Below are 24,615 nucleotides of genomic sequence, written 5' to 3' on the forward strand. Positions count from 1 at the left end.
GAAGTTTCCTTCCCCAAATTATTTTCTCAAAAATGCACAAAGGCATGCCTTCCTCTGCTATTACAAGAGCTTCTTTAGGTAGTGCTAAAAGACCCTTCACTATGCATTTTTTGTTTACTGCTGACACCTGTCAAGCTTAGTCACCAACTGCTAAGTCACTAAGTTATATTCCTACTCCATAGGACAGCACAATCAGAGAGATGAGGCACCACACAATAAGAATTTTCAGGATGTGCAACTTATTTCTGTCTCTGCTACAGTTAGTAAAGGTGTTCAGGATTAGAAACATAACACACACACACAAAAAGCTTTTGACTACACTGCTTTCTTGTTACAGTTTTACAAGATCTGATGCTGAGGCTCAAACTCAAGGGAGCAAAACCACAGGGGGTTACTCACACAAAAATGTCAATTAGGAGTCCCAAAAAAGCAGTATAGACATTTTAAACATAAGATTGCCAAACCTAGGTTAGCTCTGTTGAAATGTCAGGCTATTATACCACTCCCACGTTTTCTATTTGGATATATAATAACAAAATTTCTCCATATATTTTTATAAATGCTTGCTTTTACAATATTATAAAATACAACAATTGAGACCTAAAGTTATAAATTAATTATTATATATTGTACTGTGAATGGTGTTACATGACATAGCAAGATCTTCATGTGAACAGAGCAACTCTGATCTGCTTACATAAAGCTTTTGATCAGATAACTTGAATTTGCTACTTTACTGTGATTCTGTGATTCACCAATTTTTTTTAAAACCCTAAAATCACATTATTCAGAAGTTTATTGAGGATGATGATTCTGACAACATTTATTGCTGAAATGTGTGTGTGTGAGCAAATGTCTAGGGAATGGTACATCTGATGGCAAAAAACATCACACTTCTCAAGTTAACATTAGAACAGTTAACTGTTTTATAAATGAGTACACATTTTTTAATATATATCTACACATTCAAATCTTGTACAGTGAAACCAGTGTCATATCTAAACAACAAGAAGAAAATCAATTTGCATGTTAAACAGGAAAAATTCTGACTTGCTAGGGCCAGGAATTATATTTGACAGGTTTTATTTCCTCCACTATGCATTATGTACTTTATCAAATGCATGTGAACACAAGTTAATGATTGGAAAATATATACTAAACAACTCGAAAAGGTATTCTAGAATATTTATTTAAAATACTTTCTAAAGCTAACATATGACTCAAAGTGTATGGAGCATGAACTTTGGGATATGTAAAACTAACAGGGGAGTAATATTTTTATCTACTTCAGCACATAAGCAGACTTTGATTAGAAAATGGTATTCATATAATGAGATACACAGGCATTAGTATTTCAGAATTAGTTATTTTGAGTAGAAACAGCAAAAGCTAAAATTTTCCACAGTTGGCACAAAGAAAACTAGTCATTCATACTAAAAATTACCAAAAGCATATCTTGCTAAAATATTAAAATCTACTTCCTCATCAACAAGTAAAGATCAGCTAGATCCCAAGAGGTGATTAACAATAACATAATACAAAAGTTAACAATTACATTTGTTACTAGATTCAGATGACACTTTAAATGAAAATTGGACTGTCATCAAAATACTTTTCTGGCTATAAAATTGGAAAAATGTGAAAAACAGAATTGATTCACCCCAGTAGACTCAGAAGATGTGTGTTTATAAGGCTTCATACAACCCCGAGTGATATGCTAGAGAAAGACATTACTTTGTTTTAAGAAAACCACAAGTGACCTCAAAGTATTATGACAAAATTAGAATTGGTGATTTTGAACCACAAATAGACACCAAGAGAAATAGTGAAACATTAAGTTGATGCGTGAACAATGGCATTCCCTCCCTAAGAGATTGGTTTCTCAAAAAAAAAAATTCAAGCACTGAAATTCAATATACAAATTGTACGCCCATAAAAAATAGAAATGAGCTTCATAGCAAAATACACACAAGACTGATATCAGTGACAAACACATAATGCTTGCTGTACAGAAAAGTCAATGCTTCAGTCAACTAAATGCAACACTGAAGGCCACAAAATCATCGTTCCCCTAGGACTACTAGGCATAGAGTAGAAATAAACACTAAAATGATCTAGAGATGCAATCAAGATTTACTACAAAAAATGAAAAATCCTAACACAGCACTGAAACAGAAGAAAGTTCAGAGCAGTATATAATACAGCATCAGATAATGAAACTCTAGCATTGCCAGCAAAATTTTTCAAGACCTTGGCAACAGTTACCAAGTACAGAATTTTCAGAGACAGAATGAAGATATTTAAGTAATTAAGTGCAGCCATTTTACAAATACTCACAATTCTTCTCTATCTGAAGCCAATTAAGCAGTAATTTTGAAAAACAAGCTGACTTTATAGAAGTGCTAGCCTTTAAATTATTACATTTCTCTTGAACTGTAACTTTGCATGAACACTACAGCAGTTACCTATAAAAAGGAACTATGATTAACACCATAGCACTAAAGGGATTTTAGCCCTCCTCCCAGAAGCACATTGTCAGCACACCTTCAGTGTAACTCTTCACTGCAAACACCACTTAGCTTACCTTGCGTGGCTGAAAGTCGTACTTCACACAGTGCTGGAAACCTTTGCCTTTTGACTTCAAGGATGTAACTATTAAGCAGTTGCCAACAAAATGAGCAGAATACCCAACACCTTTGCTAGTGCGGAAACTGAAAAGAAAGAATTAGGAATTAAACTGGGAAAAGGAGAATTATTTTATAATAAAAAGATCCAAATACTACTTTAAACTGCCATGAAAAAGAAAATAAATTTGTACCCGGAATGGTGAATCTAATTTTCTTCCACTATTCTTTCTGGGGACCTACTCACCTTCAACACCTAATTGATTCCCAACTACATTTTAAAAATCACTACTTTTTTTTTTTTTCTGAGAATACAAGATAGTAAGTATTCTGTCTATCACATTTCACCCTCAGTTTCTTAATTAATCATCATTTAAAAAAACCACACCTGATTAAAGTTGTGAAGAAATATCCATTACAGAACAATTGAGAGATGCCTTGCTGTTTTGGGGCATTCAGAGAACAACGCAGCAGATATGACATACAAATTTGGATTCAAGATAATTATAATGCACAATAATTATTTTTCAAGACATGAATAATTTATGCTAATGATATATGAAATTTTAATCTTCTGAGTTGTGGATTTATTTTTCATTTGTCAAACGGAAAACAAACTGCAATTTTATATAAGTAAGTTTAACAAGGGTTTCCAAGCTTTCTTGGGGCAAATATCATAAAGACAGATAATGCAGAAAGCTCATACATTCCATATTTGAAATCAAAAACATTTTAAACATCAATTCTGAATTCTTAAAAAAAAACACTTTGCAAAGGAAACTGGTGAAAGTTCATGAACAACATTCACTGAACAATTTCAAAAAGGCAAGTCCGTCTCTACAGCTAAGCTGCTTAATCACTTCTTAAAGATAAGTAGAACAAAGAGCAGTTTGCTATCAATAATATGGAGCACACTGTATGCAACCTCTAGACTTTTCTTTAATAAATAACCATTGGCTGAAATACGAGGTCTAGATGGTGAATTTCTTCTATGAATTCTGAAAGGAAGCTTTGCAAACATAAGAAAAAAAACCCTACTAATTTTGAGTATTTTCACAAAGTCCTGTAGCCCACTAATTAGTATTTCCCATTCTCTTAATGTAGCTAACTTATAAAATAATTTCATGTTATTGCAATAATAATGCTTTAAATTGTTTCTTTGTTGCAACATTTTCTTCAAACACTTTTACTAGTTTTTTCCTAGGAATATTAGGACATGAAAGGTACATGCAGACACTAAGTTCAAATATCATCTGCCTTAATAGCTGCTGAAATAGTATAGTTTTAGTCTATCCTACTACATATATACAATCTTGATTTTAACACAGAAAAAGTTTCATATTTGTGAAACTTATTCCATCTTCAGAAACCTGAAGTTAAGTCAATAAGTGAACATTACTTAAGAGAATCAGATTGTTCTCTTTGTTCATTGTCAAAAAAATAGTTGATAAACCATGACCTTATAGCAAAACCCAATAAACTCTTTACAAGACAGGTGGTGTGATTGTACCCTGAGGTGATCAGGGCTTAGATATTAATCTCCTATGAGGGTATTTGTAAAGGAGGTAAAAAAGAGGCATTCAAATTCTCAAATTCTAGAAAGCCACTTTTGTTGTAATGAATTAGGATACTTTTTTAAAAACTACTAAAAGATACTTTAAAAAAATCTTAAAAATTTTAAAAACAGAGTAAACAGAACAGGTGTAATAACACCTATAGATTATTTTTTTGCACCCTAATGAATCCTTGCACAGAAGTTTCTACTTTCAGTCTCGAAGTATATATAGTAATTTTTTCCCCCAATTCAGGCTCTGTCTTCCTCATTCATTCATCTGCTTCTCTATTGCACACAGTTTTCTCTCCCCTCAAGCTGTTGTGCTGAAAAGGAGCATTATTCCCTGCCACTGTCTTTAATAAGGGCTTCCATAGAACTCTTTGCAGAAAAGAAAAAAAAAAAGTGTTTCTTTAATAAACGTAAAATGTTCTCTCTAAATAAACCTAAGAAAAAACCACAGAATGAAGAGAAATATTACATGCTGTCCATTGCCACTGACCTCAAAATCGAAAACACTTTATAACACTGCCATTCCTTTGCATCTTTTGAAGACTATTTTTAACCTGGATCATGCCAATGACCTGGCTTCCACAATGACCCTACAGGCAGCTTTACCCCTCAACAAAAGGAGCAGTGAACAGCCTCATGGAAGAATATCACTCATACACAAAAATCTGCATTACCCATACACAGCTGCACAAACACAGCACTGAATTTAGTGCAATAAAATGAAGGCTAAAAAACTTAAAATACAGCTCTTACAATAGGAGCAACTGAATGTGTTGTGAGATAGTTTGAGACTTTGATTTATCTCCTTAGGGACCTATGCCAGTCAAAGAACTTTTGAGCAGGTAACTGAAACTCTCACAATGCCAAATCTGTTTCTCAGCAACGTCATCTCTACAATGGTCTAAAATGGTTTCATTTAACAGAATCTCATTCTGAAGGATACTAAAATAATACAGAAACTCACTATGTTCTGACAAACAGTGTTATATTATGTGATTAGAGATGTCAAATATAATAGTTTCTTTTAAATTACCAACAGCCAATCATTGTAAATGTTTTTACATGATAAAATATTATTACCATTGTATAAAATGTATGCTAATATTTTGAAGAGCTAGAAAGCATTTTGAGATAAAGAATATCTCTTGAAAAAATGTCTACATCTTTCAAATTTTCCCCCTTTCCTATCCTTATTGGTTACTGGGCTGATTTTATCTGTTATGGTCAAATCAGACTGTTCCTGAAATTTTCAACACTGAATTGTTCTTAAGTGTGTAACTTCCTGGAGTTCAGCACGTGAACATGAGAAAGCAATGAAATAATGAAAAAAACTGCTCATTTCTTAGCAGGGCTCTTTGCCTTGGAATAGAATGATTTTATAAACATGAAACTTAGCCAAGATTTTACTTTTTTTCCTCCAAATTAATTAGATCTCTAATACAAGAGTAGCTAAACTGAGTACTCAAATGTGTTCTGTTTACCTCAATATTATACTATGTAATTTTACTCTTGACATATTCTTTCTTGCCAAAGGTAATGTAGGTGAGGACTGGTCTATAGAATACTTCAAAGTTCTCTTACCAATTACCTACATGTGCAGAACTTGCCACATCCAAAGATGAAATGCATGGAGACAGCAAGAGCAGTACCATCAACAGCCACATGGTTGTATGAGCCCTAAATAACCTCCCACCGCAGCTGGAACACAATTTTCCTACAGTTTGTTCATATAACCTTTACAATTGTGTTTCATTTCAGCCAGTTTCTCAAAGCAGCTACTGAATGTTATTACACTTCCATAGCAAGAGAGCATTCTTCCTTCCACCAGTGGAACTGTTTAGGGATTCCAGTTTCTTTTGCTTAGGATTTCATGAACATTTTAACATATAATCATGTTATATGTTATCATATATATATGATAACATATAACATATCATATCATCAGTACCGATACTGAGGAGATATTAATTCATTCTTGCCTGAAAGGTGTGCGTGAAATTTGCTTTCTACTAACTTTGGAATTCCACTATAGACTTTTGCAACTGTTCTGCATTATCTCTATTACCATAACCCCTAGAGAAAGTCTGAAAATACTAGACACCTTGATTTTTGAATGGTGTTGATTTTTTTTCTTTCCTCCCTGTCTCTACATCTGTAAAACTAAAATGTAGAACACTGATTCAGAAGTTTTAGCCATTCTTCCATTTAATGCTTGTGGAAGCACTTGGATGTTCTATGGACAAAAACCAATTATGACACACCAGCCTCAGTTCACCTTCTAATTCTTTTACAGAACCTGATACATAGTCTGAAAGAAAATACCTCTTAAAAATAAAAAAAAAAACCCTTGAGAAATCAATCAGCTAAGGTGAGCCCTAAATATCTAAATTTGCAGTATCTTTATGACAAAGAATCTACACCTTATTTTTAAAGAAATATTTCCAACAACCTATTAAAGTATGATAAGAATTACTATTATTATTATTACTTTTTTTACTATGTCTTATAATTGCTACAGTGACCAAAGTACTATGTATCTAAAAGTCTGAATTTTCTTATTTTGCAATCTACCCATTAGATCTCAGATAAAAATAAAAAAAATCATTACAAAATGTGTTTTCCAAGGGACAGTTCACTCCCAAGTGCCACTACTAATAGTGGCAGTTCACTATTTCTGAATAGAACCAGTTTTCCCCATGGTCTCTTAAAAGAAGCAGCAAGTCTGAACTGTAAACGACATGCCAGTAATGCTCTTGGCAAGATTTTGGGAAGGGATCACATCACCTTTATTGTCATCTCTGTTTGTTCAGACTATCCTTAAAAAGATCACGTTAGCTCTTTCAGCTAGAGCAATGAAAATGGATTTTATTGTCAGATGGTAACCTACAACAATCCTTAACATCCTGCTGTAATTCCTGCTTTCTAACACATGGCTACTCATTTTGAAAGCATGGCACCCATTACCCACTGCTAAGTATATCACGTTGGTTGGCTTATACTAAAATTTCTGCTACAGAATTATGAACCTTACCCTTTGAATTTGACTGCTCTGCCTTGTTATTGTTTATTGTTCACGCAATTGTCAGATTTCTAATTTTCTTCCAGGATTGTCACACTCAGTTTATAATTGGTAAGATAGCTGCAATACTACTCCAATATCCAAGTGTTAATAGACTGTCAGCAGCTGCCCAACATCATCCTCAGAGACATTTAAAATTACATTTTCTAGAAAAAACCAAACTGGAATACAGCTCTTGAAGCAGGGTTGACCACGTCCTTAATAACAGAATAGCAGCAAATTTCCCTCACATCCAGCAAATAAGATTTTCTTTGCTTCCCATCTCAATTTTTAAGAATCAGTTTTCACATCATGGTTGAGGTGATGTAACTGCTGTCTCACGCCACAAAGGCACTACACTCACTTGAAGACTTGAGTTATTTATACAACACATTTTTCACCTAGTTAAACTGAAAAAGATATTACATGACCAAAAAGCAAAAGTTGAAAGAAAATAGACATTTGCTTTGGTATATTTCTCTTGGTGGTGGTTGTGTGTGACACAAGCTTTCATGTGGCAAAGCCTGAAACCTGTGTAAAATTTAGATGGATATTTTTCCTATTTTGAATTATTAATTAGACCTTGGCTTAATCTACTATATAAAAATAATAATTTGCATTACTCCTGTCATGGTAAAGTCTGCTGGGCTACATCTGAAGTCCTGTGTTTTTCAACATTTTCATAAATGAATTGGATGCAAGACTGGAAGGGATAAAAGCAAGTTTGCAGATGGTAGAAAACCGGGAAGTTGTTAACCCATTTGAAGGCAAGGAGACCCTGCAGAGAGAGACTAACAAATAAGAGGACTGGGAAACCACCAACTACATGAAGTTCAAGAAGGGCAAGTGCTGGATTCTGCACCTGGGATGAAGAAACCCTGGCTGGACAAACAGACTGGGGAATGAGATGTTGGAAAACAGTGCCATGGAAAGGGGCCTGGGGGTTCCTGGTTGGTGGCAAGTCAAATCTGAGTCAGCAGTGCCCTGGCAGCCAGGAGGTCCAGGCATGACTTGAAGTGCATCAGGCACAGCATCGCCAGCTGGGCAAGGGAGGGGATTGTCCCACTCTGCTCTGAGCTGGGGCTGCCTCACCTCGAGTGCTGGGAGCCGTTTTAGGCACTAAAATATTAAAAAGACATTAAACTATTGGAGAGTGCCTGAAGGAGGGCCGTAAGAATGGTGAAGGGCCTGGAGGGGAAGTTGTATGAGAAGCAACTGAGGTCGCTGGGTCTGTTCAGCCTGGAGGAGAGCTCACTGCAGTTACAACTTCCTTGAGGGGAAGAGGAGGGGCAGGCACTGATCTAAACTCTCTGTTGACCAGCGCCAGGACCCAAGGGAATGGCCTGAACTTGTGTTGGAGAAGATTTATGTTGGATATTAGGAAAAGGTTCTTCACCCAGGGGGTTGTTGGGCATTGGAACAGGCTCCCCAAGGAAGTGGTCACAGCACCAAGCCTGACCTAGTGCAAGAAGGGTTTGGACAATACTCTCAGGTATGCAGTATGATGGGGATGGTGCAGTGCAGGGCTGAGTTGGACTCAATGATCCTGATGCGTCCCTTCCAACTCAACACATTCTGTGATTCTGTGATTTCCTTCTGAGATCAGTATATTCAATTTCTTTTATACACATTACATTCACATTAAATTTTCACATTTTTGGGGAACTGGTCATTAGTTAACCAATTTTATATCCATAGATCTGCTTTCTATTACCTTTAGCTAGTGTGCAAACTGTCACTCTGAGTTTAACAGATTTATTTTGTAGTACTGCCATCAGCTGAGAATCTTTACCACCAAACAAAAAATATGACAACATTCTCCATTTAAAGCTCTAAGAATTAATATATTTTACAATTCCTAAAGAAACCACAACACTAGATTTTATGGTTTATCTACAAGGCACATGTCTTGAATCCATGGATTTCTGAATCACAAAGCTAAAAGGACAGATGGTTTTCTAAGAGTTTATATACAGTGAGCAGCCATTAAAATCTTCAGATATTTGGCAGGGGCGGGGGAAAGCATGTCAAGGACTGAAAAAATAAGAAAGATGAACTGTTGTTGGGAAGCCATGGAACAAACCATAACTGCAGCATTGTAAGCTACTTACCAATAGAGATAGGGTTTATCCTTATCTACATTGATATTGTTTAGTGGATCCATACGAAACCAGGTATTAAGAGTAAACCCATTTTGATAAGGCCACTTAGCAATAGGAGGCAATGCAATTGCCTGAAAGGAGGGAAGAAAAAAAGGAAACAATTAGTTTTTTGAGAAATACTGTTAAAAGTAACGCCTTTCTAAAATCCTGTGTCATTCTAGATCTGTAGATCTGCTTTAACTTTCAAATATGAAACATATAAAAAACCCTTTAAATAGTGATTTCGTATTAGTGCATTACTTTTCTATCTATTTTAAAATAATTTAACTTTTGACTACATAAATTTTACCAATAGATGACACAAAATTAAATTTTTGGATGGGCAATATTAAGAGAAGAAAAAGAAAAATACTTCTGCAGAAATTAAACTATAAATTCAGCTTCTAACAATTATTAATCTCATCAATAAACTTAAATATAAAATCAAATCAATCAACACATCATAAAATGAGATTCATTGTTAAAACTAAAACTAAACATTTCAAGGAACACCTTTGGGATATGACTCCTGCCTCCTGAGAGGCAGTTTCCTGCCTGAAGCAGAAGAGCTGCTTGATGATGAATGGGAACAACACCTGGGAGTAGCACTACCAGTAAACACAAAGCGTCCTCCAACTGGAGTGATTAACATGCCACCTGCACAGACTGGTACAGATGTAATACAGTGCTGGGAAGAGCCCTGCAGCTGGGAAAATGAAGCAGCTCACAGCAGCATATCTGTAGACTCTTGGCTCCTTCATGCTGCCACTGAAGTCCTGGATATACAAGGAGCAGGCCCTTAGCTTTAAAGAAAGCCAACCAGAAATCTATCATGCTGATTAGAAGTTATGCTGTTTCTCTGTCGGATGTCAATCTTGTGCATCACACCTGAAAACAAATTCAGTGCTAATGAACTAAGTCCTGTCCAGTCTCTTTCTTCTCAAGAAGTGATTTGCTTTTTGCGTCATTTTAAAAATTTCTGCCCACGATCCACTTCAGAGGTTGTATCCTCTCCAGAACTTCATAGTGTAATCCAACACACACTAATAAAGAAGTGCAAATTTGAAACTTATATTTCTTGATTTACAGGAGTGCAGTTCAACAAGAGTAGTATGTGAAGCAAGATCCTGGAAGACTTAAAGGGAAGAGACTCTGCATTTCAATCAAGAACTCTTGTTATTGATGCACATCTTTGGACAGGAAGGAATATTTGAAATTCTTCTCCTGCTAAACCGTTTTTGAACCTCTGATAAAAAATTAAATTTAAGATAGAAATTTCATCAGGGTTTGCCTCTGAAGCCCAGAAACGTCAAAGCAGTATGTATCACTGTAGACATTCATATTCTGCAACACCTGTCTTGCTGGTGCATGTACTTGTAAGAGATGTTAACTGTGGTTTTAATTTAGCAGGAGATAATGAAACTTTTCCTTTCAAAACTTAGTAATTAATTCTTTACACAATCTGCCCTATGCATTTTGCTGACACATCTGTTTATAAGGCTGGATATCAAAAAAGATCAAAGACAATCTAAAAAAAAATAACCCAGGTGTAAATCAGTGATTATCAGCCAGTTTACTTCCCTGATGCAATCTGCCACTCTGACAAGTCTGTTCACAAGGAATGGACGTAGCAGTTTTTGCTTAAAGAAAATTATAAGTGCCATTGATGGATGAAATGCAGGTAGAGCAGCCTGCATACACTGGCATGAGAAAACAGGAATCTCAGGATTATTTTCTGTTAGAAGATTCCACCTTCTACCTGAGCATATTCCTGCCATTCTATACCAGAATGGAACTGTACCTCAGTTTCTGGATTTCTATTCCCCAGTATTAACCATTTGTATTTACTCTCTCAATAATCTATAAATCTATATACAATACTTTAATGTATTTGTAGCGGGGTTTTTTGTTTTTGTGGGGGTTTTTTTGTTTGTTTGTTTTGGTTTGTTTTTTTTTTTTTTTTTTTGTTTGTTTTTTTTTTGGTTTTTTTTTTTTTTTTTTTTGAAAGTACGTGCAGTGAATGGAAGAGAGAATATCTACTTGGGAAGGTTTGGAAAGGAATACAATTTCACCATTCTAAGTTATCTCCACTGTCTTGATAGAAAGGAAACAGTTAATGGAATTCAGACAAAATGAAACCTTTATAATAAAATTTATGACTAAGCTGGCACTGTAAACTGTGATGATGTGGACAAATGAATTTCTTAATTTTTCTCACCTCCCTCCTTTATATAATATTGACTACATTATACTAATAAAATAACACCATTCTTTGGAATTTTCAGTTTTCTTTTTCACAGTAACTTCCCCAGACCAAAACCTGCTGCTTGATATTCCATCCTCACCAGTGCAGCTTCTCAACACAGCTGCCTTGTAAGTCTGTGGAAGACAATGTCTATCCTACTCAAACACATATTTCCATTCTAATTTCCTTTTCAAGAATTTCTGAAACCAAATGAAGGGAAACACAAATAAGGAGTTAGCTGTTTATTTGTTCCTGAAATTGTAGAATTTTGGTTGAAAACTTACTGCAGCACTACAGCCTGGGAAGTTGAAAAAGGTATCTGGACCATGTCTCTGTGGCATCTGATTAAGGACTGATAACAATTTAACTGCATGTCTTGGCTGTGAAAAAAAGAAAATTGCACCAAAGTCAATACAACCATTTTTGTACTCTCTAGGCTACAATGGAAAGTGGACAGTTTTCAAACAACAGAGCGCATTAACTTTAAAATAGTTAGCAAAAATACTTCTTGAACATATGTTCAGTCAATATGAGTAAACAAATTCAACTTTATATGTCCCAGGAGACAGATTATGTTAACTTCAGGCTCTAATGGAATGACACTTAATGCTTTATCTGATCACAGCTTACCCAGATTCCATTTTCCCCTCGAAGCATGCTGAACAAAAGCTTCAACTCCTTGACAGTGATGCTGTAGCTGGCAAGAACCCCCAACATATCAACTAGGAGATCTTCAAAGGAAAATAAAGTTATTCTGAACTCTGAATTTCATTGCTTTGATAAACACACACAAAAAAAAATGCTGAAATAATTAATACCTTTAAAAGTAAGTGTATTTACATATTCTAAAAATCCAACTTGTATTGAATATTTTACAAAGGATTTAATGTTAAATTTTCCATCACATTTTGAAAAAAGTATTACATTTATAGAGCAATAATTCTTCCCATTTCACAACATGCATCACACATTATAAACTTGTTCCTCCTGCTATATATTTTTGGGATAAGAATTCCTTCTTTCCTCTGAAGTTAACATTTTTCCAAAAATTTTGACCTAAAAATTGCTCTACATTAACCTAAACCCAGCATTTCATACTATAATTTGTATTGTTTCCCCATTTTTGCTACCATGATGCTTCTGATCTTTACTGTAATGAAAGGCCAGGAAAAAAAAAAAAAAAGAGAAAAACAACACCTCCCTCTGGCCCCTGCAAAAAAACCCCAAATCAATAAAAAAACCCACAAAACCAATCAAAAAAAAACCCAGCAATCAAACCAAACAATAGCAAAACAAGAAAAAAAAAGGAAAACAAACAGAAATCATAGCAAGAAAAAAATTACAGAGCACAATAAAAAGAAGGGATCAAAATGTTAACAGGATTATGGAATACAGCTTTCATTACAACATCTCAAATCCCATAAGATTTTACAGTAAGAACATGAAACAGAGTCTTCCTTACAGAGATTATCGGGTTTAAAATTACTTATTTAAAACCCCAGAATTTCATTTTGAGAATTTGTTAGCTTGTGGGATGCTGAAACTTTTCTTATACACCACACTTTTTTCAGGAATAAAATGGACTAATAATAATTAAAACTTCCTCTAGCAGGAGGTAAACCAATTCGCTCATATCCACAGATGAGGCATAAGAATTTAATTCAAAGATCAAGCAGTGAAGTCCAGAGTTTTCAAAACAAAACAGCTATGACACAACAGAATCAGCATTAACACACTTTCCCCATTTCCCTGGGGAAATTCTCTCACCCTCCTCCTGCCTCCCTGCTAAAACTTGTAGAAGACATAATTTTCTACAGATAAGTTTACATTTTCTTGTAGGACTGCATGTTATCCTTGTTCATTAGTGAAAGGATGACTCTTACAGGTGCTGACAAAGAGTACTTTTCAGGAGAAACAAGCTTTTCCAAAGACATTTCACATTCATATTTTGTTTTAAAACAAATTTTCTTTTTGCAAATCCATGTATATGTGGTTTTGAGCAAAAGCATTAATATTTATTTAGCTTTTTCCACAATTATACTAGTCTCTGATCTTTAGCAAGCAAAAGTCATGTGTGAAGAATGAAATATAATTTAATTTACAGAAGACATAGTGAACTGTTTGTTGAGTGAAATTGCCTAACAGGAAAGGCAAAAGAAAAGCATTGTAACTTAGCAGACATTTTCACGGTAAATTCTGAATACATCCCTAATCTCCAAGTATAGATTTCCGCCCCCCCTCCCCGCCATTTCTTTAATCTTCCCTTTAAAATCACTACTACATATATTTGTGACAGAATTAGGGAAAACAAAATACACCTAATAAAAATAAATATCTTCTCTTTCATAGTGGTGAATTCTATGACTCAGCTCCCCCAGTACCTGCCCCCTTCACTGTCATATCCAGCCTGCAATGTAAAGCTGGCACATCCTGTACATGATCAGAAAGCGGTAACAGTCACAGTGAACACTCAGAAAAGGAAATAAGCACAAGTGAATATTAATCTTTGGCTGACAATTTCCTAATTCTTATTTTATAGTTTCAGCTTTCTTTTCAGATCAAGGGAAAGCAAATTTTGCTTGCCTTACAGAGAAAAAAATGTTGTGTAGAAGCAAAGTTGTCTAGTGAAAATCAAAACACCATTAAAAAAATCTTGTGACATAGAGGGGAAAAAAAGTGCAAATTAATACAGTCAAACACAGAAATGATTGGCGAGCTTTAAAAATCACTGAATGTTGCTTTGTTTCACTGTTATAGCCCTGTACTACCTTATGGCACAGAAAAAATTCTTATTTCTACTGAAGATGTGGATAACCTACAGGCATTAGAAATACATATTTATAAGTAATGAATTAAACATTGATGGAGAGAAACAAACATAAGCTCCCTAATTATGTAACTCTGGGTAAAACGATGACCTGGAAGATTGAAGCCCAGTAGATAACAAGCAAAGATAAAGCAAACAACATCTGTGGAAGTTGAAGCACTTAAAGCTATTTAGAGGTTCTTGTTTCAACAAAAAGACTTAAAAATAATTATTACATAACTTTATTCATACTTATTAGCAATCTCATAAAAGAGTCAGTCCCATCTGGTTTATAAATCCTAGTAATCCACTCATCTACAAATGGACAAATGTCAGAAAGCATACTACAACTGGATTTTTTTAATGTCTACTTTTTTTTATATTAAAAAAGATTACATATACAACTGGAATCTATGATCTCATTTCAGAAACAGGATTGTATATAATAATATTAAGTCCAGAAGGAAAAAGCAGGCAGTTTCCCATTTTTAATGTATTTCTAATGTCTATTAATGGCACCTTCATAATACTTTCATACTAAGCAGTTTTCATAGGATTTATAAATTAACCAGTACCCTTGAAGGAATGCTTAATTCAGTCACTTAATATGAAAATACAATAGGAAAATGCCTGCCTGTCTTCAAGTAACAACGCACATATATCAAAATGAAGGGTCTGGCATTAACTTTGGAAGACATTAAATAGCATTAACCTCTTAATATTACATGGTCATGAAATTGTGAATTTTAACCCTTGTTGGTGATGTAAATTAATTTTTACAGGCTGTAATAGAGAATGTGATAATGTTGCAGTTTTTCTTACGGAATGGGTTGAAAGAGGAAAGCTTGTTAACAGGCTATTTATGACAGAGCAGTCAAAACCCAACACTGTTGCTTGGAAACTATGAACTCTTTCAGTGCTTAAGAATTCAGTCCCAGCAGTTTTAGAACAATTACCTACATCATCACAACAAGACTGTGAGGAAAAAATGGGACTTAGGTGAAACATATCTACTCTCTGGGAGTTCAGGCTACTCTCTCATCCATCACTGAGACCTCTCAGATGGGACAACAGACACACTATCCCAAAGAGTCCCCGAGAGCAGGTGATCTGCTTCCCTACTCATCACCTGGAAATGGAGAACTGCAAAAAGTGAGTCCCTCAAGGAAGGTCCTGTGCAAGTGTTAAAAAAAAAAAAAAAAAAAAAAAAAAAAAGACCAATCATCTATGAAAATATTTTCTCCTTAACTGTTGGTAGAATGGCTGACCATTCTCTATATTAGTACAACAGTCACAGTACAAAGATTTTTTTTGAAAGGTGATGCTTCTGGAAAGCAAACTGAGGCCATTTGCGTTGCCACTGAGACTTTCAAAATCATTTTATTTTATTCCTTTTATTCCTCACCACAGAGTCTCCAAAATTGCATGAAGTTATATATTTAAAATACTCAGAACCTCATGAATCTAGAGTCTCCATCTAAACAGACAGAAAAATTCCTCTCATTGCAAAAGTTTGGGTACATGTTTACTTGCTGCTATCTTACGATCATAAAATCATAGAAGAGTGACTACAGACTTAGACTGGTCCTGAAAGGGAGCTATCAGAATATAAAACAGACATTATTGCCTATCTTGTCTATTTAAACCCTATCTAGGTCTAATCAAAATGTTTCACAAAGGAACAAGTGAGATGACCTAAAAACAAATGAGCAACTCCTAGAGAAGCAAATTACAAAAAAAAACCCCAAAAACCCCGTACCATTTACAGACGATAAAAGCCAATTTCAAAACATTGGGCTGACAGAGTATTAGCAACTGTTGGGAAAAAAGTGAAGTAAAAATTAACACAGGTCTTGTTCGAAACATCCTCCCTTTAATGTTAAAAATAATTTTAACATAAAATTTCTTACTTTATTCCCTGGCTTTGGGAACCTCAGAAATATTTGAGGCAAAACAATTCTACAGTTATGACCTCAACATCTGCATAGGATGTTAGGGAACAAAGATACTCCTTTAGTTGTCACTGATTTTGCTTAATATCAAAATGGTTATTATATGACATTTTTTGTTACTTCTGACTTATAAGTGGTAATAATATTGGTAATAAAAGGTGACTAAGGTGCTTACAGAAAACAAGAGATAAAAGCAAAATGATCAATTTGGTTGCTTCCATGACTTGTTAAAAAAAAAAAATCTCTCCAAAAAATCATCTATTTTCAGTTATCAGAGAAAAACCCTAGGAAGCGTGATTCTCTTCCATCCCTGCTCATCATACATAGATGAATACTCAGCTAATTTGAAACACACTGCAAAGTTAAAATGTCATCAGAATTCCCATTTTCAGTTTTAAGTTAAATATATACTCCCTTCATCCATGTAAGCATACCAAAGAACATGCTTACTCAAGTTTTTTGTGTAGAAGGTCTCTTTCTGAAGCACTGCATGACCACTCTCAGAAAAAAAGATTATTGAGATAGAAGATTTATTAGGTTGGGTTTTTTTTTTTTTTTTTTTTTTTTTTTTTTTAATTTACTACTCCTGGCTTATATGAATATCTGGAAATTCAGAGTGATTTTTTAACTCCCAAATGCTCCTAAAATCCAGATCACATGCTCTTGATTTTTCACTTCTACAATTAATTAGGCTGTTAAAAAAATTCTCTAAGGGAGGCACTATTACAATCTTGTATGCCACATATATGAGCACTACTCACAGGAGCTTAAATTGGACACATTTTGTTGGTATGATTACTCATGTAAGAGCATTATCTCCATGAGTAAAATCCTGAAAAATTTTAGAAAAGGAATTTTCTATTCCATTATATAATGAGAACAAAGAGTATCTTTACACTTACACTATTCTGACATACCATACTTACAAATATTGTAAACAAAACATATTTGTTAAAAACTGCCATTTATGAATCTATTGGTCTGTTATATTTCAGTCTGAATTTAACTGTACAGTACTGAGCAAGACACTTTAAAATTATTTTAGCATTTAGAGATATATTTCTAAACAAGATGTTGATTATGACTTGCTTTGAAAAACAGAATGTAGCTTTTCCAAATACTTATTATTACAAACACATTTATACTGACAATAAAAGAAAAAAGGACAAGGAATAAATCATTCCTCAGTAATCCAGTTTTCATCCTGTTAACATCTTCTTGCTTCTTGTCTGAAGTCCTTGCTAGTTTACTGTTCCACACAACCTGTATATGTGTCAGGAATCAGGTCATCAACTAAAATATTAGAATTACAGAAGGTAAGCCTCAAATATTTCAAAAATGCCTCACAATGTAAGTAACCTACCATCAGTCACAAATTATATAAGAATTAAGAATTTTGTTTTCACACTGCATTGAGAGAAACTGCCTAAGCTCCCTCAGGGAAAATAAAGAGCAATCGTATAAATCTCCTCAGGTGCCACATTTAAACGTGATGAGCAAACCTGTTCTGCATCCAAGTAATCAGGATTATAATCTGTACCCTGCTATGGAGAGGATGTAGTGTGGAATATCATAAACTCCTTCATACATACAATGAAAACCTTAACTGAGCAATAACTTCATCACTGATTTTCAGCAAACAAACAAAGCATGCTATTTTTTAATGCTGCAAAACATTATAGGATGTTAAAACCCACTAATGTAAAAAAATTAAAATATAGGGATCACAGGAATACATTATTGAATCATAAATGTTTAATGTAATCCATATGTCCAGCATTCAAATCTGTAAATAATATCTGTTATGCTGTCATATGAGGTTATTTTTAAAATGGATTTAGCAATTCTGGTATCATGATTTAAAATGACCAATGTATATAAAAGCTAAAATATTGCCTTGTAGTTAAAAAGTCTAACACATTGTTTTTAACTATTTTAATTTTTTTTTTATCACTAAGATAATATTATCTTCTCAAATGAACTAACAACCAGTTATTTTACACCATGTATCTACAGATATTTCAAACTAAGAATATATTTATGTAATTCTGTTTAGTTAAAAAGTCTAACACACTGTTTTTAACTATTTTAATTTTTTTTTATCACTAAGATAATAATATCTTCTCAAATGAACTAACAACCAGTTATTTTACACCATGTATCTACAGATATTTCAAACTAAGAATATATTTATGTAATTTTCCTGAAATTAATAGAGAAGTACTTCTGACTCAATAGAAGTAATAATGAAAACATCCGTTTAAGTAAAAACCAAAATATCCCATACCCTTCCATAATCACAAGACATTGGCAGGTCAAGAATGCAATAATTATTTTATCAGTTGGCAATTTATACCTGCAATCATGTCGTCCACAGTACTCATCTTCAGCAGTACCTGTTCAATTAAGCCAACTTCCGTGCTAGTTTGTAAATTACGGACACTTTTACGTAGAATTGCAGTGAACATACTCCAGATTTCTGCTTGGCACGTCACATCACAATGCTCCAAAAGCTCTGACATGCACGTGATGCTCTCTGCATCCTGGATTATAAAGTTCATCTCTAGATCAAATTCGCCACCAACCAGCTAAAAAAGAAAACAAGAACAGCATTACAATGTGAAATACAAAGTTTAGTGTCTATCATACCTTCATTGTGACCAATACAGAATATGTTTTACATGGTTCAAGAAGCAACTTTGATAAGAGAAACTAACAGCTATCCTTTCTAAGAGCAAATTAACAATTATGCTATGCCAAGCAAAGCTTGCGAAAAATATACACACTAATATTATAAACACTTCCTTCAATTTTGTCACTGTGCTGAAGACCGCATCTCAATACAATAAAATCAAAATATATTTGAAGTATTCCCTCCTATGAAGTAATTGATATGGTAGCCTGGCCGAGACAGATGTAGTGCAGAACCTGAAAAGCTCAGGAAGAAATTGAGGCTTTTCCACCATTCTCTGAAATTTGTCTACTCAAAAATAAAAAGACAGTAAAATGATCTTAGGTTTTTCTCCTGATATAAGCCAACTTTTGCCCTTAATTATGTCTTTGGAAGACCTTACTGCCTTTTCCATTATCCCACCCAAACAGTCATGCAGTCATGCCTGGAAAAACAACCACTCATCTGCTCTGGAGTAACACATACATAGAAACTTTACATTATTATACCACACATCAGCTCATTGTGTGGCCAAGGAAACCTGCTGGCTGGTGAAAGGGAGACGCTGCACCAGGAAAGGAACAAGCACTCAGATAAGAAGTGAGTTAACAGCAGTTCTGATGAAATGACAGCCTGACCCCTATCTATCCAGGTACTGGCAAAAAACTCTCCAAAGTCCTAAGCTCCAATTAAAAAGCACAACTACCAGGCATGTATTAAGAGGGAGAGAAAAGCAACAAGTCAAAGAAGATACAGTCAAGACCAAGTATATCTTCAGGAATGAAATTCAACAATTTTGATCAGCTATTTTTGTAACTTTAAAAAGCTGAACTCAAGACACCCTATAAACGTCTTTCAGTTGTGAAGGAAACACAGCCTGACTTTCATGCATCCTACTTTATCCTACTAACTTTGAAGAATTTTGAAAGTACCAGTGTGAAATTTCACAGAATCACGGAATCACAGCATGGCTTGTATTGGAAGGGACCTTAAAGATCATCTTGTTCCAACCACAGTGCCATGGGCAGGAACATTCCACTTGACCAGGTTACTCAGAGTCCCATCCAGCCTTGGCCAGTCTCTCTGGGAAACCTGTTCCTGTGCTTCACCACTCTAGCCAGTAAGAATTTCTTCCTAATATCTAATCTAGACCTTCCCTTCAGCTTAAGGCCTTCCCCCCACCTCAACCCAGTACATGCCCTTGTAAAAACTCCCGGTCCAACTCTCTCTTAGGCTCCCTTTGAGTGCTATAAGGTCCCCCTGCATCCTTCTCTTCTTCAGGCTGAAAAAACCAACTCTCTCAGCCTGTCAATAACAGTAATTTCAGTAACTGTAAATATATAACACAAAATAATGGAATAAATTAATATTAAATAACTTTAAGAATTTTTGTTCTGTTTGTTCAATGGAGTTATATAATTAAAATTTCATTAATAAGCTTTAAATAAAGATATTAAAAGAATTATCTTTTATAAGTGCATAATTTCAACAGTCAATTTTTAATAGAAGGCAATTATATGGCCTATTTAAAAACAGTTTATATTGGCTTGAAATTAAAGTCTAAAAAATAAGCAAGTTGAAATACTATACAAACTCTTTTTGGTGGCTAAATCTATCCAAATATTCAAAGACTTCTTTCATACCCCATCTTCAGACAATTAATACAGAACATTTGGCTTCCACTCTAATTCATACTTTGCATTCACTTTCAAATTACTTTTTCCTCTATCAATTAATTGTTAATAATAATTATAATTTTGTAACATAAAAGCTTCTAATATGCTAAATATATAAACTACCTCCTTAGTTCTCCTGAGACATTTAATTACATTCAAATAAAAACTATTATCCTAATTATAATTAGTACTTAAATTTAAAACTTGTGACTGCATATCATATATTTGCATATTTGGTAAACACATGATATGTACCAAAGGAAGGCAAAAAAAAAATGTCAAGATTAGAAGCACATTATTTCTATGACCATTCTTTAGAATTATGCAATAGTTTCGTAGAGTTTTTACTCTCTTTTCAAGAAATGCTGGCAGAGTTTTTATTTCTGAAAACAGCATCAACTTGTGCACACTACATCAACAATCTGGATTGTTGTGTTTTCAGATATCTCTTCACCAAGATGAGCCTCTTGGGGATGTTAAAAACACACAGAAGTAAATCAGCCACCTGTAGAAGACTTTCAATTGAACTCTCTTAGATTAATATTCTGGGATGAAATTAAACGCCTCCTGGAAGCGTCTGCTTTCCTCCATTTCTTTCCATGGAGGAAATCTAGGATGAAAAAGTGTATCTGCTGAGTCTTCATCACTGAATACATTCAAACGCCATGTGGTCACAGATCAGGACAACTGGTCTTAGTTGGCCTGGCTTTTGCAAGAAGGTTGGATCAGAGAACCTCCAAACTTCTGTTTCAACCTCACCAACTCTGTGATAATATTTAGAGAGGCTACCTTCAGACTAAATATGGTTTTGACAAGCTGGACTTAAAAACAATGAAAAAATTCAGTTATGCCTCAGTTGGAATGAAGAGGTACAATGCAGACTGATTCCCTTTCCTGAAACAAGATTAATAGTAAAATTCTAATTAATTTAAATAAATAAACTAATGTAGAATCAGTAAAACAGATGGAAATAATTCACTACAGACTAAAGTAATTCAAATTGCATTTGCTTTGTAATGTAAATCAATATACTAATATGTAACACTTAAGGGACTGAAATGAAGCCCATGTATCAGTCTAAAGTGACAGGATATTTCTGTACTATTAAAACATCTCAGAAAATTTGCATCAAAAAACACACTGAATGCTCATAAAATTGGGTCTATGGAGAATCTTCTCCTGGGCTACAGATGATAAAGCAGGTGCTACAATTATTTCATTTGTACAATTGGCCACAAGAAATTTATAGCCGATCAGGGTGACTGCAAAGAAAACTTGAAAATGTTCCTATTTGCCCTTAACTTCAGTTTAAGCACACTTCAGACAGTAAAAATTATCATAATTATCATTAAAATCAACTTCCTTAGTAAAGGAAACAAATTAATGAACTAATTGACAATGATGGCAAAAATTTAGGAAGGTAGGGGGAGGTGACTTCTTTAAAATAGTCATCCTAAATTCATCATGAATTCCTTGATAAAGAGAAGTCTAGGATGACAAGGAAAAGCTAAACAAAAGTGAAGCAAGTATATAGAAATAAATTAACATGGTCAATTAGTTCAAGAAATAAAGCAGGCATTTCTGCTTTAAAATGTGCACAATCAAACGGAATTCAGCCAATAAAAGAAGTAGAACCTTCACCACAAAAAAAGTATCCTCTAACAACATTTCTGTAGGTGGATTTCCCAAGGAGGACAGTAGGTAAAGAGGAATAACCAGTCTCCACCACAGCAGGGGGAGGTAACCAGCAAAGAAGCACAGTGACAATAAGCTGGTAACGTGCTGACACCAATGCAAGGATCAGCTTTGCTGAGGAGCCAGAAGTCATTAAATGCAGTTAAAAAAAAACTGCTGAAAGCTGTGAAGATTCTTTTGATGCCAACTGTCCAGGAAGCAATGCTTAAAAACTCAAAATTAGTAAATGCAAAGTAATTCAACATTATTATAGTTTTCCTCATGTGTATAAGATGGCAGGCTCCAAAGTCTGGTATTATCATCCAGAAAAGAGATCTTGGAGTTCATGAGGATGCTGCTTCAAAAAACAATGCCATATTAAAAACTGCCAATAAACAACTAAATATTCATAATGAATTTGCAGCTTTCTAAGTTGGGTAAAACTGTGGATGCAACACCATATACCAAAAAGTTAAATCAGACTTCCAAAAAGTAACTTATTTTTAATATAGCTCCTGTAATAGACTTCTGTAATAAGACAAATTTCAGTTGGAGTACAATATGAACACTTTGATAGAAATCCTCACAGAATCCAGTGTACCATACCATAAATCAGTGCTCTTTCTATATCATACATCTCAAATAAAATCTATTTTTATGTCAAACACTAAGTCTTCACATTCTTCAAGGAAATATTTAATATTTAGTAAAGACCATGCCTTCTCTGTGATTAAGTATCCTGACGTATTGCTTACACTTTCTCATATTCTGCATCTTTTACAGCACAGCTATAAAAAATGAATCATCAATCTAACATTCAGATAATGACTACAGGTGTGTTGATGGTGGTCAACAAACAACTCCTTCCAAAGTGGTGCTGAACTGCCCACAATAAGCATGTTAGACTGGATTCCCCATGCTGAGATTGCTTATAACTACAGATTGACACTTGCAAATTGCTCTAAGAACCTTCCTTAACCTACAGCACCATTCTCAAATGTAGTTGCTTTACTTGGCATCTCCATTTTTCTGAGTATTGTGGCCATTCCTCAGTAAATTCCTACCATTCATCATGCTACGCAATAAAAGGGTTTCTTCCTAAATTGCCACATCTCTGCAGAGCTTTTACATCTTTTACATCTTTTTGATCTAGAATAGAGAAGAAATACTCCTCCAAACACAAGTAGCTGTCTACATGTATCAGATAGTATATCCATACCAGTTCTTGAAATGCAATAAAATACGTGCTGCTGAACATCTAGAATTAAATTGTTGACTTCTGAAAACTGGAATTTTTTAGTATCAGATTCTTCAAATCAAGTTTGGAAGAATGAATTAAAATTAAAAGTGAATTGAATATTTCAGCCGGATGTGACCTAAAAGAATCACCTAGTCCAAGTGTCTGACCATTCCAGGCCTGTCAAAGTTGAAGCATGTTGATAAAAGCATTATCTGAATGCCTCTTAAACACTGACAGGCTTGGAACATCAAACACATTTCAGAAAGCCTGTTTGACCACCTTCTTCACAAAGAAGTGCATCCTAACATTCAATTTAAATCTCCCCTGGCACAGCTTTGAACCACTCCCATGCATCCTGACACTGGATACCAGGGAGAAGAGCTCAAAACTTCCCTCTCCACTTCCTTTCCTCAGGAAGCTGTAGACAGCAACAATTAAGGCTGGTTTATACAGCTCTAACATACTAAGTCTTCAAGCATTTGCATCTCTAAATTTGCAGTTCATTGCTGCCAAAGAAGCATTTTCTAGCTTCCTTCAAGTTGGAGTCCTATCTGCATTTATTTAAGCAAAAATCAATAATATTAATTCCAATACTAAACAGACATCTAAACTGAAAAATTAAAGTATCACAATAATATAATTACTAAAGCCCTAACCACATCCAGGCCTAATCTCCACCAAGTTACTCCTATATTATCTCTCCTAATTAAGTAATACCACATTTGCTCTCTTTTTTTCTAAAGGAAAAAATAAATGAAGGCATAACACAGTCAACATAACAACCTCATCTGTTTTAAACTGAAGCATTTTAATTTCAAGTACAACCAGAATTTAAAAAAAAAAAAACGAAAAAACACCTTCCTTGTAGCTATATAGGAGGTAAACAGTTTAGAAACAAAATTATTAATTGTCTTCCTCTCCCTAATGCTCATCTCTCATTTTAGACATTACAAAACAGCTGACT

At 34.4% G+C, this 24,615-nt stretch overlaps 1 protein-coding gene across 2 annotated transcripts in view; it reads right to left on the bottom strand.

Moving 5' to 3' along the window:
* NBEA (neurobeachin) overlaps nt 1-24,615 on the bottom strand; it is a 451,755-nt gene that overhangs the window by 355,191 nt on the left and 71,949 nt on the right. For both annotated transcript variants that reach the window (XM_041416040.1, XM_041416039.1), the window contains exons 2-6: nt 18,747-18,978; nt 12,263-12,363; nt 11,917-12,012; nt 9,358-9,479; nt 2,585-2,711 (exon numbers count right to left, since the gene is read on the bottom strand). In XM_041416040.1, the coding sequence (XP_041271974.1) occupies nt 2,585-2,711; nt 9,358-9,479; nt 11,917-12,012; nt 12,263-12,363; nt 18,747-18,978 (678 nt within the window). The remainder of the gene's footprint in view (nt 1-2,584; nt 2,712-9,357; nt 9,480-11,916; nt 12,013-12,262; nt 12,364-18,746; nt 18,979-24,615) is intronic.

The sequence above is a fragment of the Onychostruthus taczanowskii genome, unplaced genomic scaffold (genome assembly GCF_017590055.1).
Source record: "Onychostruthus taczanowskii isolate IOZ18803 unplaced genomic scaffold, ASM1759005v1 scaffold50, whole genome shotgun sequence".
NCBI lineage: Eukaryota > Metazoa > Chordata > Aves > Passeriformes > Passeridae > Onychostruthus > Onychostruthus taczanowskii.